This window comes from Anabas testudineus, chromosome 7, assembly GCF_900324465.2.
Source record: "Anabas testudineus chromosome 7, fAnaTes1.2, whole genome shotgun sequence".
NCBI classification, from domain to species: domain Eukaryota; kingdom Metazoa; phylum Chordata; class Actinopteri; order Anabantiformes; family Anabantidae; genus Anabas; species Anabas testudineus.
Window position 1 is genome coordinate 5,862,232 of NC_046616.1, and position 20,149 is coordinate 5,882,380.

The window sequence follows — 20,149 nt, forward strand, 5'->3', positions numbered from 1 at the left end:
CAACGTTGCAGGGTCTTTAAACGCATCAGCGTGTTTACTAATCGCCCATTGGTCCATCCTGGTCCACCTGTGATCCAATCACAGCGCAGGGGAGGGGAGGGGTGGGGGGGGGGAAGCAGCGTGCGCTGCGCCTTGTTTCGGTCACGTGACGTGAGATGACGAAGATGGTGGAAGTTTCTTCTTCCTCGAAGTGAAGCGCCGACTGAAACCCAAACATCCAGCCGACCGAGGGGCCGGGACTTCACCTCAGCGGCACCAGTGTGGTTGTACAGCTTCCCTTCGGATCCGGGTAAGCGATGCAAACCCATTACTACATCTCTCACAGGCGGTGTTTGCTGTTTTTACAGCCGTTGGACTTTGGGATTTCCAGACAGCCATGATGATGACCGGAGCTAGTTGGCTAGCAGCTAGCCGGGCTCGGGGGAAAACTGATATTAAACACGTACTCGGCCGCTCCTGTGACCACAAACCCACTCCCACTTTAAATACACAGTAAATTGAACGTCTGTGCAGTTATAGCTAAGGAGGACACACTGTTCCCGATTGTACGGATAACTGAACATTAGCGTTAGCTCGTTATCCGTTCCTAGTTGGATCAAATTATGTAATCTACACCACAGTGTGCTGTGTTATCTCATCACAAGAAAATGTGGGGAATATAACAATATTATTATTGTTATAAACTAATAGAAATGCCATTTAATACAATTGGACTTAATGTAGTTTGACTAGCCTTTCCTAAAGCTAGCTGTCACGTTACACCAAACTCTATTCACTATCTGCTAGTTTGCTGTTGTTGTCCTAGTTGGTTAAATTTCTTGCTTTGTATAAGACAAAATACGAGATTGTTGTTTGTTATTAATACCTCACACGATCTATAGTGCACTGATACACCAAGCAATGGAAATCTAACTGACTTTAAGAAGAAGTATTCAAATAAGGAGTGTCGAGGCTTCTGTGTGTTGTAAATGTTAACCTGAATGAACATGCTGTAGAAATTATTTTGCATAAATAATCACAATGATTCAATATTCATGAAACTTCCACAGGTGACACCAGAAAGTTACACCAACTCAGTACTGAAGTAAACGTGCAAGTACTTGCCTAAACATGTATTCTACTACAAGTACAAGAACCACATACTTACCTTGAGTACAAAAGTACAAATATTCCACAAATAACCAAGTATTTTAAACATGATTAAACTTCTTTGTTGATAACCTAAATGTCTAACTGCCATAAATAAAGTTTTGCAGAAATGTAAAACATTCAGACCTTGTTAAATGTGATTTATGTAGAGATTCTACAAGTGAACTACTTCAAAATCCTTATTTCTGGTAATTTCCATTCTCCTTTTCAGAAATATACCTTTTTGTTAATAGTAAATGTTAGAGGATACACACCATGAAACTAATTAGTTTTAAAGGACAACATTTCCTGTTATCCTGCATTTTTCTCCTACCTGAAGCTGTTTTGACTTTACAGTCATCTGCTTGTATAATTGTAGTTACATGGAGAAAACGCATACATATAGTAGGAGAGAGACAATGATCTTTTTGTTTTTGCTCACAGTTTTTAGTCATCAGCAACTTGGCAGTGCTGGTCGTGTTGGTTTCTCTACAGCCAGTGTCAAACGTTGAGTCATCTGGTGACTGACAGACTGGGTGCTGTTTACTTGGGTGGCATCACGGAAAGTGTTATGAGTATTAAAAATCCATCTTATTATCTCAACACAATCTCCTGATGCGAATGACATAAGTCATGTTTGATTTTGTGATTTGTAGTTGGTCTCATTCATGGCGTGTACACTGTTGTGGAGATTAATCATGAACAACCTGTTAATTATCTGAATCATTTCAGCAGCTAACTTCACCTTTCAGATATTATGTGTGAATGTGAACTTGCTACTACTCTAATGTTAAACACTGAATAATATTAAAAGGACACAAGGCTCTTATGTCTTGGTGTGAGCATCCTTGTATTTTAATACTAAGTTGGTCATCATGAAGACATGTTTTGGCAGTATGCACAAATACTGTGTGCGTAGAAAAACTGTAAACTTTGTATGTCAACGAATTAACAATGGCACAGACTTAGGAGTCAACAAGTTTAGTCTGTAAGATGCTGAAATCCTATAAAGTATACTCAGTGGAATCCAGGACATGGTGCAGTTTGAGTTCAAATGTAGTTTAAAATGCCTCACATATGCACCAGACACAATTTACTAGTCTGTGGATGATGTTATTTCCAAGTGAAGGTAGGTCATCACTAAGTTTCATATTCCGCCAACCCCCTCACCTAAAACACAATTGGCTTGCTCACGAGGCTGCAAAGTCAGCAGCTGCAATTAATTATTGACAGAGACTAAATCAGTAGCCAAAGTGAAAGTCTACCCAGGAGCTCCTCACTCTGTCCTGCTCTTCCATTTGCATACTAGGAGAGATAGACCGAGGAACATGCATTTTTCATTGCATGAAGGTAATGGACCAGATTCTAGGAATATCACAGGAACTAAATACTGTGCCAGTATTTCACTTTTCCTTTTCTTTCTTTTTGATTGATGGATGTGTTAGTAGTGCAGTGTAGCAGCATTGGATTTTTATATTGGAACATTTTAAAAATTTTATTTTAGTGCAGAGAAAGATTTGGAAGAGTTCTGTTTTCAGCAGGTTTTTGAAAGTTGAGAGTGAGGCAGCTGAGCATGCAGGTGGGTAGATCGTTCCACCATCTTGGAACTACAGAGCACAAAGTTTTTGCCTAGGATCTTGTGAGGTGAGGTGAGTGAGAGGGATTATAGACCAGGATAAGGGAGTTCAGGGAAGCTGGTGCTGTTGAGTTGAAAACTTAGTAGACAACGGTCAGGACTTTGAACCAGATGCGGGCAACTACAGGAAGCCAGTGCAGAGATCTGAAAAGTGGTGTAACGTGTTCTTTTTGGCTGATCAAAAGTGAGACATGCTGCTGCATTTTAGATCATCTGGAGGGGTCTGACGGTGCAGCTGGTAACCCCGTCAGTAAGACATTGCGGTAGTCAAGACGAGAGATAACCAGAGTCTGCACAATGGGTTGTGTTGTAGAGTTCGAAAAGTAAAATCGCTGAATTAACACAGTAAACAAATTAAAAAGAATATAGCTGAAAATGTGACAAGCTTATAAACTGTTGAGAACTAAATTGTGGAGTTAGACTGTTAAATTCATCATTTCTCTGGTCAGCATGTTTTGTCTGGGCAGAAAGGAAGCTTGATCATGCACTGGAGCCACCGAAGTGAACCAGACCTCAAAAAACTCCATTCAAAATCCCAGTGAGGTTTCAGCAATGCTTATAATTAAAGCTCCAGCCTTGGAACACAGCCTTTTTCAACAGTATGTCATTTAACTTACTTGGTGTGTTAAGATGAGTACGGTTGGATTTTGAAAAGCAATCTAATATGGTTGTTTCTACAATATTAATTTTATCACAACTTTAAAATAACAAAATGTCCCTTGAGCCCTTAACAGCAGACAATACAGGTAGAACATTGAAATGGTGTTTCCCTTACAGCTAGTCAGGACTCTGTGATTCTCCTGAAGGCTTTTTTAACCCGCCATAATGATGCAACGTGTTTCACGTAACGATCTGACAGGTAACTCTAACATAGTGCCAAGCCCGCTTTACTTGATGTTTCTTGTAAAGGTTTGAGTTTATAGTCAGTCTGTACTCATTGATGTTTTGAATGCAAACAGTTGATGACACAGTTCGAGTGTTGAGGACTGGGCTTGGCAATAAAACAACTTTCAGAATTATTGGGAATTTTTTTAACAAGGAAACATGAATCATTTTTTATAAATGTGCGTGTTCTGCATTTGGGTCAACTCTCATCTGTACAATCATCCTATTGGTTCAAAGCAACTGGGTTACACAGCTAGATTGCCAAAACAAGGGAAACACACACACACACACACACACACACACACACTCTCGCATTGTTGGAAGATTCAAAGAGAGCCACACAGGATAAAACTGTGGCAAAAAGAGGTCACACAACATTGGTCATTTTAAAATGGATGGTTCAGTTATCTAAAGCTAAAAAAACAGTAGAGTGACATCAGTTGGAAAATATGCAGGTAGCCTGTTCCAGTAAAGATGGAAAACACAACAAACCTTTTCCTCCATTTATAAAATGTCTTCTTCAACTGCAACTAGTGGATATGGTGATTTTAGGGGCGTTAATTATGTTAATGATAATTTTTTATGGATTAGCAGTTCCTCATGAGCAAATGGCATCAACCAAAGTCTGTGAGTAATTGTGTTAATCGCTATCTTAGTATTGACCAAAGTAATCACAACTCACAACATGAGCCTAATAAACACAAATGTTAAACCATGTTTATATATATATATATATATATATATATATATATATATATATATATATATATATATATATATATATATATATATATATATATATATATATATATATATATATGCAGACTCACTGTTCATATTCCACATTAGTGTTATTACATTTCAGTGCATTAGGGCCAACATACAATTGAAATGAACTTTCGATGAGTTAACCCTAACCAAAATATTGAAGCTAGATTAAAAAATAAAATTGAAAATCACAATTGTAGCTGATATTTTACAAAGCTGAATATTTAATAGGGTATTATGATGAGCTGTGTTTGACCTCACAGGCTAATTTACCAGGTATAGACTGTGTAATTTTGTGGGTTAAAGCTGGTTTATGCTTCAAGTAAAAAGAGAGAAAATGTCAAATGACACGTCTAATAATGCAGGCAAGACGAGTACAGACTTAGTAAGAGCAAAACAGGTAACAACATCGTCATATAAACGAAACTTATTCACTCTAATGATGTGCTGTTGTTGCTGCAGGCCTTCATCGCAGCCCTATGTCATGGCCAGTGGAGTCACCAGGTCAGGCACCTCCAATGGTTACCCTGTTAAGGCGCAGCTGCAAATCATTGGTAAGTGCTCAGTCTTTATTGTGTGTGCTGACTGTCACTGTCTTGTCTTTCTGGGACTCACCAGTAGAACAGAACCGGTGCTGTTCTTGCTATGATCAGTCAAAATACTGTATCTGTTTTGGAAAAATGACTGTTATGACAACTTAAACTTTGCCTGTCTTCTTGACATTGTGTGCAATGATGTTCATTCATCAGTTACAAAAATCACAAAAACAGACATTTGCTCACTGCTGTCTCCTCACTAGCCAAATACGTGTTGCACTGAATTTCAAGTTTCAAAATACCAATTTAGTTTTAGTCATGTTTCCCTTTTCCGCCTTTAATGTAAAATGTGTGTTGCATACAGTTTTCCCTCTTGTTAAATTATTGTTTTTCTCTTTCTCTCTGCACTGCTATGACTAATTGTTTGCCTCGCGGTCCTTCCTCCCTCTCTCTCTCTCTCTGTGTTTCAGTGCTATCAGCAAAACTGAAAGAGAACAAGAAAAACTGGTTCGGTCCCAGTCCTTATGTGGAAGTGACAGTCGACGGGCAGTCCAAGAAAACAGAGAAATGCAGCAACACCCACAGCCCCAAATGGAAACAACCTCTCACTGTGTGAGTTAATATGACATTTGACAACATTTATAATAATCAGAAGTTCACTAATCTGTTGCTTCTCATAAAAGATAATAAAAATAATATGTTTGGATCTGAATAACACGCAAATGATGAATGTATTGTTCTTGTTCATATTTAATACATAATACAGAGTAAAAAAAACTGGCTTATTACATAACGAAAGCTAACTGTAGTCAGAAGTTAGCAAACCTGTAATTCAACCAATGAAACCACACTGAGGGAGTTTGTGACTCATCAAAAATGCATGTTCCATGATGGGTTACAAAGTAATGTCAGTAAGTTTATTTATTTTATTTATTATCAGTCCATGATTTGATAAATTGTCTATAAATCATGACGATTAAATTCAGTGAGTGCTGGGGTATAACTGTTCTGAGACTGGAACACAAATGTGCAAAGTTTCCGAACCATGTTTTCCCCCCAAACTGCTGCTAAACTGTTATAGACATCTGACCTCTCCCAGATGTTTGGGAGTCTTCTTCACATGAGTAATGGCTCCCTGCTGCCCCTAAATTTGAAAATATATCCCAGAAATCAGATATTTCCTTTTGTTCTTGTCAGAAGAGCACTTGCCTTTGTGCTCAGGCTTTCCATTAAGAAACCACTGTGTCTTTATATAAGGTATAGCATGAGCTGTCTGTCACAGCAGCCACTCTAGAAAGCTGAAGCCTTCAAGGACAATAAGGAGTGTAGGTAATCCGTGTTTTCAAAGCGGTCTGGGGCTATGGCTGCGCTAATGCTCCAAATTAAAGGTGATTTAAAAATCAAAACAAACTGTGGCTCAGAATTTGAGGTTTGAATCGAACTGTGAATTTGGAGATTCAGTTGTGCCTGGCATAATGCTGCAGTAGCGCTGTTTCTTGAACTGCTTTCAATTGTTTTTTTTCCAGCCATCATTTTATCTGGCATCATATATTTCAGTGTAAAATATGGAACTGCACTCACTATGAGCCCTTTTAATATTGAGTAATTAGCTAAAACTTTGGAGGCTTGTTTGTCAGATTGCCTGCATTGCTAGGAGCACTGACTTTGACTTTCTTTATGCTAGGACGGTAATGTGAGCCCTTCAAATGCTGTAAAAAGCTTTGTTGAGCTGAGCCAGTCTTTCTTATTGTAGGTCCTCTGCATATTTTGTGGCCAGTGTCATTCTGCAGCTGTTTTTGCCACTGTTTCATCATCCTGTCTGACAGTCTGATTTGGATTCTCTGCAAGTTTGCACAGTTTTTTGTTTAATAACCATAATTTTCAGTTTTAGGTTTTCATGACATGTTGCAGTTGTTATACATTGTAAAGAAAACATAGAAAAAGCACACAACACATACTGTCATAATCTGCACTGCTGAGTGGAGTAAGTACAAATTCATTGTTTGAGTAATAAAAAATGATTAGTGACTATTTCTGAAATCACATTTCCACAGAAAATAAGGACCTTGAGAAATTTCACTAGAGCATTCAGAAAAGAATTCCTTTTAATTGTGGAAAATAGAAAGTGTCTCATGATCTACAGTTTTTAAAGTTTTTTGTAGTTGAATCACCAGGAATTAGTGATAAGATACTTTATTGTTACTGCATATTAAGACTGAATTTTAGTCCAACTCTCAGGCTGTTGGTCTGTGTGCTCATGGTTGTGAGTCTTCCTGATCTAATGGTTCTCGGGGCGTGTCTCTCTTAACGTTAGAAGTTTGTTTGTGGAGATAGTGAGAGTGGATAACTTGGGGAGTGGGGAACCCACAATCCACTGAGCCGTTTTAACTAATTGCTGCAGGTATCTTCAGTCTTCTATGGTTTAACTGCAAAACCAGATGTCAGATGCTCTCTATTATCCAACAGTGAAAGTTGAGTTGTGGAAGAAAACATAAGCTTTCTCCACATGACTGGCACCTACAGACTGTGTGTCTGGTTCACGTAGAGCAGCTAAACAACTGCCATAGTCATAGTTATGGACACTCATACCTAATAGCTTCTCAACGTCATAGGTTTTTCACTGCAACCTATGAACAGCTGGCAGTGGTGTAATGTATTAGCATCTTTTGGTTGTGGCATACTCACGATATAGCTTAATGTTACTTTCATTAATGCTAATAAATGCTGTAATATAATTGAGATTAAATATTTGTAAAATTGGATGAAACAATGCTCTTGGAAAGTCTGCCGAAAGTCTTGATAGTAAATATCAGAAGGGCTTTTCAAAAAACCATAAAACTGTTCTTTTGGATGAAAGGCTTCACTAATCAACCAAAAGTACAAATTGCATTGTATATGTCAACCGAATTGTTTGTGTCAACAGGATTGTGACTCCATTCAGCAAACTGGTGTTTCGCGTGTGGAGTCACCAGACCCTGAAGTCAGACGTGTTGCTAGGCATGGCCACACTGGATGTCAGCGACACGCTCAAGTCTAACGATATGAAAAGTAAGTATATAAAACACACAGCTGCCTAACATATTGTTTACTTTCCATCCAACAACACAATATTGGCTGCATGATCTCCCTCGGCACAATATATGTGTGTACACTGCCCGTCCAAAAAAAGTCACCACCTAGCTTTCACTAAGCAAATAAGTAAGAGCCTCCCATTGGATAATTACTGCATGGATGATTATTTATATATATATATATATATTTATCACTTTCTGTAAGCAGGGGTAGTGATACCTTAGTTAACTTCTTTAGGTTCTTTCTCCATTCAGTCCCTTGCCACGCCTCTTTATGGATACAGTCTGTCCAGCAGCTAATGACAGAGAGTTGTCAAGAGGTGATTGATGTTCCATTTAACAGCAGGAAATTCACACAAATCATTTGTAATTTGTGAACTGAACTGAGTCTGAGCTAAACTAAATGACTTGTAGATTTTATGACATTTAATGACCTTCATTATTTCAGTAAGAACATTCAGCCTGAACAGCAACTGATCTAATGATGCTGTTCTTGTTCCTCTCATTTAGTGGAACAGTTTATTGTAATTTAAACTGTAATGTTGTGGAAAGTAAAACACTTCAGCTACTGGTTTGCGATAGTGATATTGAAAATATGCAGTATTTTCCCTTTTCAGAGGACAGTAATTGGCTCTTATATGCTGTGATCCATGATAGCAAGCAAAACATTATAGCTGCTGTGATTTTACTGTGATCATCTTGTATTTTTGTCATCTCCTTGCAGTCACTGAGGTAGTGCAGACCTTACAGCTGTGTACAGACAGAGACCAGGCAGATGTGGTGGGAGATCTGTGTGTCTGTCTGGACGGCATGACTGCCGACCCCGAGACGTTTGCTTTAGCCGAGGCCGATCACAGTAAGTCACAGAGGAGCAACAAGCTGAACAGAGTTAAAGTGGTCAAAAAGCATGCAGACCTGTTTGAGTGTTTTTGCTTTTTATTTAAGGTACATCAAATGGGGAATTACAACCTAACGGAGACCATCCTTTAAGGTACAGAATCTCTTCCTATCTTCAGTAATTATTAGTGTCAGTTTTTTGCTTTATTTATCTCCGTACACTCACCCTGCTCACAGGCAAAGTCGAGACAGTTCTCCAGCTGTGGACAGTGTAGAGCACAGGTCTTCTCCAAGTGTGCAGAGGTCACTGAACAGCACAGGGTCTCCCTCAGTATCTTCAGGAGGGTCCAAACCTCTCCGACCACCCAGACCTTCCAGACCTCCTCCTCCAACCCCCCGCAGACCCACTTCTTCACCAGGTCAGACATTTAGTGAGCGGTGATCCACTTCTGATCTAGAGGCTTTTCTAATAAAAACTTCCTGCACTGCCTGTGTGCTCATCACAATCTAATCCAATGACAAACATTTACCTTAAGGCTAAACTGGGAGTTGGCCAACACTTGACTTGACGCCAGGTTTACTTTCAATATTAGCCATATTTCTACAAGGCAACAATGAGAGTCAGCACAAATTATTAGGCCAATGTGGATCATTGTTGCATGCTTTTAGATTTGCTATTTACTACTCAAACTGTAAAACCCACTCAGTTATTTCTGATTTTTCTTCAGCATCTTCCAGCAATGGCTCTACACCAGCTGAATGCAGCAATGGTCAGACAGGTTCTGAGACACCGGTGCGAACACCAGCGCCAGGACCTTCATCAGCCCCTGACTCAAGTCCATCAGCAGGCTCCGACAGGAACTCCTCACAGGCCTCCAGCTCTGGAGCTGCGGCAACCAGACAGCCAACCAGCAGCATCTCCCCCAGGGTCCCCGCTGTGAACACTGGGCCCTTGCCCCCTGGGTTAGATGTCATTCTGTAACTTGTATGGAAGAACTGAGGGGGTTTGGTTAAAGGATAATAAAAATGATGGTATTATGTGCATAGAAATATTTTTAGAAAAAGAAGCTGTATATCAGACAGATGTGAAGGATACACTTATTTTAATGTTAATACTTATGATGCTAATCATTTTCTATAACATAGAACATTGATTTGTCACTATGGTGGTTTTAAATGTTTTGCAGTAGGATGGCTCATAACTTCATATCTTCATATCATAACTTTCTTAAAGTTTATTGTCATCATTTTGTCCAGGTGGGAGCAGAGGGTGGATCAGAACGGCAGAGTATATTTTGTTGATCACGTGGAAAAGAGAACAACGTGGGAACGCCCTGATCCACTGCCTCCTGGGTACAAAGTCCTTCTTCTTTCTCTTCTCAGATAATGATAGTTAAAGATATTATATTTCTTCAAGGTTTTTAGGATTCTACCTTATTTGTATATCCAAGATCATCCTAAAATATACGTTGATTGCATGCTGGAGCTGTGTGATAGGTGTCTTGTTAACATAAACCTTTCTCATTAAGCTAGGAAAGTGTTTTGGTTCTTACTGCAGTAAAAACAGTATTTTACCTGAACAGTAACTGTTTTAAAGTTAAACTGATGGGTTTTGAATATTAATAGTTTCCCATTTTGTTTATCTCATGCACTAGGACAAAGGTGAATGTGTGCTCTCATGTGATTGATGTTATCATTCTGCAGTTGTTGGTAGTAACAAGCCAGGAAATGCAGCACTGCACCCATGAATGACACGGAATAAGAACACTGCTAGTTGGGCTCTAGTTTCAAAATATTCAAACTTGGGAGACTTATATCAGTTAGCACATTAGCCAAGAAAACTTCAGCTACCTTCAGCTAATTTAAATTGTGTAGTTCCTCATTTGATTACAGCCTCTGCTACTGCAGATCACAACATAGCAATCTTACGCTGTAAATGTGTGCTCTAAAGAGGGCATTATTGTAAGTTGTATCAACAGAGCGTCTGCCTTTTAAAAAAAAAAAAAAAAACTACATAGGGCTGATGTATAAATCAGACTATGCTGAGTTTAGAAGTGACTTTACTAAGGCTGCTCTGTCTCATAGGTCATTTGCAACGGTGTATAGTTCCTTTTCCTGATTCATTTACTGCAATGATATTCAACTTTATTCTTGAGCTTATTCAAGCTTTCTTCCATTCCCACATTTGACCAGGTTAGATTAATGTGGCTCCAGTGGATCTTACTCATATTTTAAGCCCTCCCATTCTCCATAACATTATTGCTTTTTTCTCCAGCTACTTCTTTATTTTTTAGACTTTATTGACACAGATGCTAATTCTATAGTTTTATGAAGCTGTATGCAAAATGTGGATTTCAAAATCAAGTATTCAAAAGAGATTTAACATCAGTGAGACTGACTAATAGGTTCAAATAATGCATAATTCTCATTGTTTTCTCACTTTATTTAGCTGGGAGCGTCGTGTTGATCAGATGGGGCGGGTCTACTTTGTTGATCACATCTCACGGACAACCACATGGCAGCGTCCCACGATGGAGACGATGCGTAACTATGAGCAGTGGCAGCACCAGCGCAACCAGCTGCAGGGTGCCATGCAGCAGTTCAACCAGAGGTTCATAGTGGGGGTGAGACTTCCTCTATAATGTGGTGAAGTGGGTGTTAATATACTGGAATATGAAGAATATTTTGCTGCAGGATCCGTTTTCCTGTGTGTCATGAAACAGAAGTGTTTCACTTCCATGAGTTTAGAAAAATTCAGAATCAGAGAAAGTCTTTTCTGAAAAAGACTTTTGCAATATAGAATTCTACTCTCACTGCTTATGCTTTAGTACATTTACCAGTATCAGTGCACAGTGTTACCCAATTGCATTTACTAGAGAGATCAAGGTTATAGTTCACTCCAGGAATTTGCATTTGCATTTATTTGCATAGTCTGCAATAGTCTGTTTCAATATTAATGTTGTCAAATAACTAATTTGCAATTGATTCCTTTATACTAATTGCATGTCCTGATAAACCAAAGTAACTAAATAAATTTGTTTAGGCATGAAATCAGACAAACACCGCAGTTGTTCTCTAGGTGTTATTTGAATAATGTGAGCTATTATGATTATCTGCTCTGCAGCTACAAGACCAGGCTTCTGCCACTCAGAATAAGAATGAGTTTGATCCTCTTGGTCCTCTGCCAGCAGGATGGGGTAAGATCTTTAAGGCTTTTCAGCTGAAATACATATGTTTCTGAGATGTCATTTAACTTGTAAAAGTAAACATTCACCATTAACTTCATAGCTGGTATAGGCATATATAGCATTAAAAGAACATACTCAAGAAGTTTGTTATTTGTCTTAGATATTTAACTTTCAGTTCAATTCAATTCAATTCAATTCCATTTTAGTTTTATTTGTATAGCACCAAATCACAACAGAAGTCATGTCAAGGCCCTTTATAGCATTTAAGATTTAAGACTTTACAGAATATAAATGTACACAGAATTATATAGAAATACCCAACAACCCCAGTTGAGCAAGCACTAGGCAGCAGTGGAGAGGACAATCTCCCTTTAGAGGAAGATGCCTCCAGCAGAACCAGGCTCAGGGTGGGTGGCCACCTGCCTCGACCTTTTGGGGTGAGTGGAAAGAAGAGAGAGAAAAGAACAGCAAGCAGCAAAAAACAACAAGCAGGAAAAACACTGGGCAGATTGGTAGAACCAGTAACTGGACTCTGGAGATATACAGCTCCGAGGCTGAGGATACCTGCAGAGGAGAACAGAGAGGGAGACGGAGAGGAGATAGCACAACTACGGGAGAGAGTTTCAGTAATTACTTCTAGCACCTGTGTAATTCAAAGTTGTAGCTAGATTCCTTTTAGATAAAGCAGGCTGCTCGGCCACTCGGGACAAAAAAGAAAACCTTTTGGACCTTGAGCCACCTCATGGAGTGCTTCCTATCAGTAGCATACTATCTCTGACTCCTTGTCTCACATCCCCTGATAATAAATCTCTTAATGTTTATCGCTTGACTTAGTGCTGCTGTTGAAGGGTGTGAGTTATGACATATCTGGTGTATTTCATAATGTGATTTTTTTCCCCCATAGATACATAAATAAAGTTTGCAATGTATCCAATGAACAACATTAATTTCTACTTTTCATGGTTGCATTGGACTAAATTATTATTACTATGTGTTTCAGAGAAGAGAACAGACAGCAATGGCAGAGTTTATTTCGTACATCACACTACGCGATCAACACAGTGGGAGGACCCACGGACACAGGGGTTAGTATGTGTGTGTGTGTGTGTGCATGTTGCACTGCTACAATTTCAGTCAAATATTGAACACATTTAACATACATTTGTGCTGTATTTGTATTTCAACATATTCACTAATGTAATATAATCTCTCTTGTTTTTCAGATTGCTGAACGAGAAGCCACTTCCAGAAGGTTGGGAGATGAGGTTCACTGTAGATGGGATTGCTTACTTCGTAGACCACAACATGAGAACCACCACCTACATCGACCCTCGCACTGGAAAATCATCACTGTATGTCCTGCGCCATACTATTTTCCACATAGTTAGAGAGACTTTTGAGAATCATAATTGTTAAATCAATGTTTACAATTAAAAACAACTATCTTGACTTGGCTTTAGGACAAGGCCATTAGACATTTAACCTTTCCAAGAAGAAGCAAACATTTACTCATAGCACCTTTCTGCTCTTTATGAACACAAACATGTTTCTTGTTTTCAAAAAGACATTCTGAGAAATTATAAAATCAGTAAATTGTAGACAGGGCTAAGCAGAAGACTCCACTTTAGGGAAACAAAAGTTATATTACAACAGTGTGTTTCTAAATAACTCAGTTTCCTGGAATAAACTACGAAGAATTATGGATAGCTGGTATTAGCTTGTCTTTGACACTCCACCAGTCAGGTCGGTCTTACCAAGTTCTGCTTCAGCATTTTTAGAAAGTGAGTCATTTTCTCCCTTTTTATTATTAGAGTTGTGACGCATTATCCTGACTAATGGGTCACATAGTCTCTTTGTGCTGTACCTTCACTCATGTTACACATGTAATAGTTAAGTTGACTCAAGATAATAACTTGTGAGCGTAACTAGTGTAATTAGCTTGGTTTGGTCCTGGTGGTGGAAAAACCAGTTTGGTGAAGCAGGTTAAGAATGTGGCACCATGTGCTGTCGGGAGCAATGACAACCTGGTCACGTAACCTTAACATATTTACAGTACACCGTTAGAATGAAAGGTTGTGTAATAATGTATTCTTTAAAATGTCATAAATAATGAGAGAAATTAGTGTTAATATGGGATTAAACTAGCTCAAGTTAGAATTAGCTTTAAAATATTTATTCATATAAGAATAAGAATAATCTTTGTTTCATTTCAGTGAAAATGGACCTCAGATCACCTACGTTAGAGACTTTAAAGCCAAAGTACAGTACTTCAGATTCTGGTGTCAGGTAAGACAAACAGATTCTATCTTCTGTACAGCATTTGTGACAGTGATGGTGACTGCAATAAGCGTGATAATTGACAGCAAATATAGAGAAGTAGTGCCAGGGCTTCTGTTCCTGTTTCCCTCTTTATGCTTGGTGACCTTTTAAGTAACAAGAGTGCAGGACACACCAACAGGATATACTGTAAATGGGCCTTTATTATGATTTGACTCTACCAGTAAGGAATTAAATAATTTACATTTGAACTTTAACATGTTATATAATCTTCTAGAAAATGTGTGTGGTCTTTAGTTGGCCATTATACCACAAATTCACTTGAACTAAATTCGTCAAAAATATTATTAACTAACTATTAACTATTAATTAAAAAGTTAAAAATATTTAACTTTTTAATATATATATATATATATATATACATTTTCTATGTGGCAGATGCACACTTGTCTTATGATTGTCATAACTCGATAATATACCATTCATTATAACATTTGCATAATCATATTATAATAATCATATACTGTTTTATGTGCACTTTGCAGTTATACTGCTTGTGTGTTGTGTTAAATGATTCATGATCTGACAGGTGTTGTTATGTCACAACTAAAAGTACTTTCGACCTCTAACTGCTTCTGGCTTTTTCTCTTTTTTTTTCCAGCAACTGGCAATGCCTCAACACATCAAGATCAACGTATCCAGAAAAACTCTGTTTGAGGACTCTTTCCAACAGGTAAAGTGAACAGTCCTAACTATTAGTAATTTAACAAATCTCCAAATCCACAGCCCAGTTTAGGTAGCACAGATGACCAACACGCTATACTGTCCCTGAACTCAGCACACCAATAAGGCCTACGCACCCGAGCATGTGATATATCCTATTACAAGAGGAAATATCAGATTTCTGTGATAGTGTAACAGTGTTGTGGGCGTCGGGGAGCAGCTATTAATATGTATTAATTAGACTCCAAAGAAAAATGAGATGTTTAAAACAGAATGGCATGTTTTGGGTGGGGAAGGGCAGGATGATCGACTTGTGGGACCGTAACACTCTTAATAGCTATGTAGACTACTGACTACCACAAACACAGCTCTAGCGAGTTCTGTGATTCAGTCTATAATAAAAGCAGGTTTTATTTCTGTGTTGGTGACGAACTTGATTATGAAGTCATTTGCTGCCTTGTGATGTTTTCCACTGATTATGTTGTGTGATAGAGGCATTAATAGCACCAATCTATTAATACATTTATATCTGTTTTAGATAATGAGCTTCAATGCCCAAGATCTGCGAAGGAGACTTTGGATTATCTTTCCTGGTGAAGAAGGCCTTGATTACGGAGGTGTCGCAAGGTAAGTCCGATACTGCTGAGCGTAAAATGTTGTAAATGTGTTCGCAGGTGTAGTAAAGAAAATGTTGGTTTGGAAGTTTTATACATATTGCAGTTTCTCTACTCCAGAAATCGTTCCTCTGAATAATTATTTACCTAGTCAGCAGCTTAGTATTGTCCTTTTCTCATATGTGTTGTCTCCTCCTCTCCAGAGAGTGGTTCTTCCTCTTGTCTCATGAGGTTTTGAACCCTATGTACTGCCTGTTTGAATATGCCGGTAAAGATAACTACTGTCTCCAGATCAACCCGGCCTCCTACATCAACCCCGACCACCTCAAATATTTCAAGTTCATAGGACGTTTCATTGCCATGGTTAGTCTTTGTTTTTTTCCCCAGTGAATTTCATTGAAAAGAAAAATCATTGTAATCATCTTAGGCTTTCTATTGTCTATAGAACCCTGTGAATAAAATGTTATTAAAGGATCATATAAAACATATGTTTGTATCCCTCAGGCTCTTTTCCATGGCAAGTTTATCGACACTGGTTTCTCACTGCCATTTTACAAGCGCATCCTAAACAAACCATTGGCTCTCAAAGACCTGGAGTCAATAGACCCAGAGTTTTACAACTCCCTAATGTGGATCAAGTGAGTACACAGTACACAGAGCCATGTGTTAGGCTGTTACAAAGAGATGCTTTACAGCAAGTAGAACAGTATTGACCTTTATTATTCTGTAGTTAATCATGAAAGAAATTAAAAAGGAGTTGTTACAAGGATTATTATGGCAGATTAGCAGGTGCACTTGCTGTGCTGTAATTTGTCTATGCTGCTCTTCAGGGATAACAACATCGAGGAGTGCGGGCTAGAGATGTTCTTCTCTGTTGACAAAGAGATTCTGGGGGAAATCACCACCCACGAGCTTAAACCTGGAGGAGGAGACATCCAAGTCACTGAGGAGAACAAAGAAGAATACATCAGGTGGCCTGACCCAGCCTTTATAAATATAAGTCTAATGTTACACATAGGAGTTTCTACGTCAGCAGGGTTTCACTTGAGTCCACATGTCACATATTATTGTTACTGTAGTTTCAGTGTTTTGGAGTATACTATGTTTTTTTGTCCAACTCCACAGACTGGTAGCAGAGTGGAGACTGTCCAGAGGAGTAGAAGAGCAAACACAGGCTTTCTTTGAAGGCTTCAATGAGGTCCTCCCTCAGCAATACTTGCAGTACTTTGATGCTAAAGAGCTGGAGGTATGGATGAACTGGGAACTAATTTAGCATTTAGTACCTTCTGTACTAGATAAATAAGAAATGGTAAAAAAAAAAGTTGTCTTGTTACAGGTCATGCTGTGCGGCATGCAGGAGATTGACCTTGGAGACTGGCAAAGAAACACTATCTACAGACATTACGCTCGCAACAGCAAGCAGATTGTCTGGTTCTGGCAGGTCAGTGAGTAGCAGGGAGGTGATGGGCAATCAAACGCTTCCATATAGGAAGGAAAGAGAAACATCCTCTCTACCATTTGGAAATTTAATGTCTCACTTTTCAACCATTACCCACTCAAAGGAGCAGATAATGAGTTATGTAAAAGCTCCAAAAGAAATGGATCACAGCAAGTACAGTGGCATCATTTAGGCATATTTTAATTTTGATACCTGTTAGAATGGTGGAAAAGGTGGGTGCTTAAGCTAATTCAAGTGGTTTTCCAGGACACAATGAGACGAGCAGCTTTATGCTTTGCTACTACTACTACTGACATGTTATTATGCTTACATGAGTCTAACACGTGTAAATGTTGTACCGTGTGGGTTGTGGAGAGTATCAAATTATTGTTCCAGTTAATGTTCCAGTTTGTATAATCTGTACCCTGGTGACATATTAGTGCAACTTGCCTGTTTTTTTTTTTTTTAGTTTGTAAAGGAGATGGACAATGAGAAGAGGATGAGGCTGCTGCAGTTTGTCACCGGTACCTGTCGCCTGCCTGTAGGAGGCTTCGCTGACCTTATGGGTAATAATTACTGCAATACAAGTTGGCATGTTATGCAGACAAAACATACGTCATAGTCTGGATAATGTCCCTCTGGTTCCTGCTGACGCGTGCTTCACTTTGCAGGAAGCAACGGTCCACAGAAGTTCTGTATTGAAAAGGTGGGAAAGGAAAACTGGCTTCCCAGAAGTCACACATGGTGAGTTCATGCAAACTAGAATCTGTTGGAGTCACATAGTGTAATGTTAAAGTTAACACTGTTAGTGAACTATCTGAGCTTTATTATAAGCCTGTGTGTCAAAGATATAGGCTGATTCAGTTTAGTCAGTTATTGTAGCTAGTTCCTATGAGTATTTACAATAACCCCAACCAGATCGATTGGTGTAAGGAGAAAGTAGTTCATCAAGGTTCAAGTCCAAATCCTGTTTGATGCTCGTATTCGGCTGTTTGTGGAAAAGGTCTAGTGTCAAGCTGAAATCAATTTTTGTTCCTTTCGCAGCTTTAACAGACTGGACTTGCCTCCCTACAAGAGCTACGAGCAGTTAAAGGAGAAGCTGATGTTTGCCATTGAGGAGACAGAAGGCTTCGGGCAGGAGTGACCAGGGGATATGTGAATAGTGAGCGTCTGAGGGAATAAAGGTCACCAGTGTTCTAATCAGGGAGCCTCTTCAGAAAAAGGGAGGTATTTTGAGTGTTTGTGCTCAAGCATGCATGCACCTGTATGATACTTAAAGTGGGTGCATGTCCGAGACCGCATGTTCTTGCGAAAAGAGCTGACTTTTGGGAACTGGTGTCTACCGTGGACACTTATGCTCACATCAGGCCTCCCAAAGCCTGGCTGGTATGTGACGATTCTGGGTTCTTTAAAACCAAAACACAGAAGCTGCTCCTGTCTCTCAGAATGTGCTCAGAATTATGCATGGGATCCTGAAAACTCACCTTCAGTGACATCTGTTTACATCTGCAGTAGGTCTTTCCTCCACACACGTATGAGTAGGCAACATAGCATCAGCTAGGGTTAGGAAAAAAGAAGAGGGTTTGTTTGTTTTAATACAGGGTTACGTTTCACCAAACGGCAATCTTTGTTGCTTTAAGATTTTTTTTTTTCTAGCGTTGGAATCAGTTTAACCCACTTTGAGTATCATCTACATCATTTCCCACCAACCTTCTTTCCTTGTCTCATGACTAAAGTAGAATTAAGTGAATTAAACACACGATAGTGCTCTGAAATAGGTAAGAAACTATCTTGGAATTTCAAAGAGCATTGGGGAAACCTACGTAATCTAAATAATGAGAGTACCAGCTGCGTTCCCTGATTCTGTAGTATTTGATTTGTTAACCACTTAAAGATTGTGAAAAATGTTGTAACCTCCATTATTTATAGTGATGCGAAACGTGGGAGGCTCCAGCAGAACTTAAGCTGACCCTAGTTTTATAGGGTCTGAGATTGTACTGGGAATATTCTGGGAGAATCGTATAAGTTATTCAACTAAATGTTAGCTTTAGACACCTTTCTTTTGATTTCATCGGATGGTCTTATTGAAAACATGATCCAGAAGTATTTTAAGGTGGCGTTCAGTGTATTCAGTACTCAAGATGTAATAAAGACACAAAAGAAAACACCAAATCCAGGCGAAACCAAATCAAAATGGACGTGTTGAATGCATACATCAAAGAATCCTAGAAGAAACTTCATGTAGCTATTCAAACACATGTAGCATTTGAAGTTGAAGGACAGAGTTAGTTTAACTCCCAAAAGTGAATCAGAAAAATTCAGAGCGGCATTTAAAACCTTTTGTCTTCCGTTCTACATTTTACCTCTGAGTATTTTCACTCCATAATAGACTCATGTTATTCTTACTCAGTGAACTAATCAGATTTGGAAGATGTGGTAAAGATAAAGATTCTTCGTTATGTATTTTTCGATCAGCTCGTTATTAGCACAGTTCATCGATTACAGACGTCTGTGCAGAAGGAGACCTTCACATGTTTTACCCATCAAATCCGTGCATATATTATAATTGCAAATACTTGTTTGATTTGATTTGGCTGGTGTTCCATAGTATCTGATCAACTGTAACAGACTTAAACATGATTAATCTCATTTATCTGTATGAAATAAAAATCACCAGGGAGTGTCCTTTGAATTACTAAGTAATCACAGTGAAAGCACAGTTGTGGTTACTGATCAACATTGGATTCTGGTGTCGTTTGTCTGACAAAGCACAGCACTTTAAAAAATAAATCTTGGTACATGTGGGAGTATCGAGTCTGCGTGTCGAACCGTAGGCTCTTTGTTTCCACGTGTAGTGTTGTTAGCATTCAGCAAAGACGACGACTGACACAGCTGTGACACAGTCAGTGTAAAACAACAGACGTATGGCGATATAAAGTTGCCGATTCACATTTTTACCTCAGATTGTTACCCATAATGCCGAGTGTTGTTTTAAGATTTTAAAGTTCTGGGTCGATCATAATAAACTCCCGGGTACATAGTAGATAA

The 20,149-nt window shown here is 38.8% G+C and overlaps 1 protein-coding gene across 1 annotated transcript; it reads left to right on the top strand.

Moving 5' to 3' along the window:
• Positions 1-131: 131 nt before the first annotated feature.
• itchb (itchy E3 ubiquitin protein ligase b) lies at positions 132-19,252 on the top strand. The gene is made up of 24 exons (XM_026367285.1): positions 132-289; positions 4,880-4,971; positions 5,424-5,565; positions 7,877-8,001; positions 8,749-8,880; positions 8,970-9,015; positions 9,099-9,280; positions 9,590-9,824; positions 10,119-10,214; positions 11,311-11,485; positions 11,986-12,058; positions 13,050-13,134; positions 13,273-13,401; positions 14,263-14,335; positions 14,988-15,059; positions 15,588-15,676; positions 15,867-16,026; positions 16,168-16,301; positions 16,494-16,634; positions 16,789-16,909; positions 17,000-17,104; positions 17,571-17,667; positions 17,773-17,845; positions 18,146-19,252. Exons 2-24 carry the CDS (start codon positions 4,902-4,904, stop codon positions 18,243-18,245), a joined length of 2,655 nt encoding a protein of 884 aa, XP_026223070.1. The 5' UTR covers positions 132-289; positions 4,880-4,901; the 3' UTR covers positions 18,246-19,252.
• The last annotated feature ends 897 nt before the right edge of the window (positions 19,253-20,149 follow it).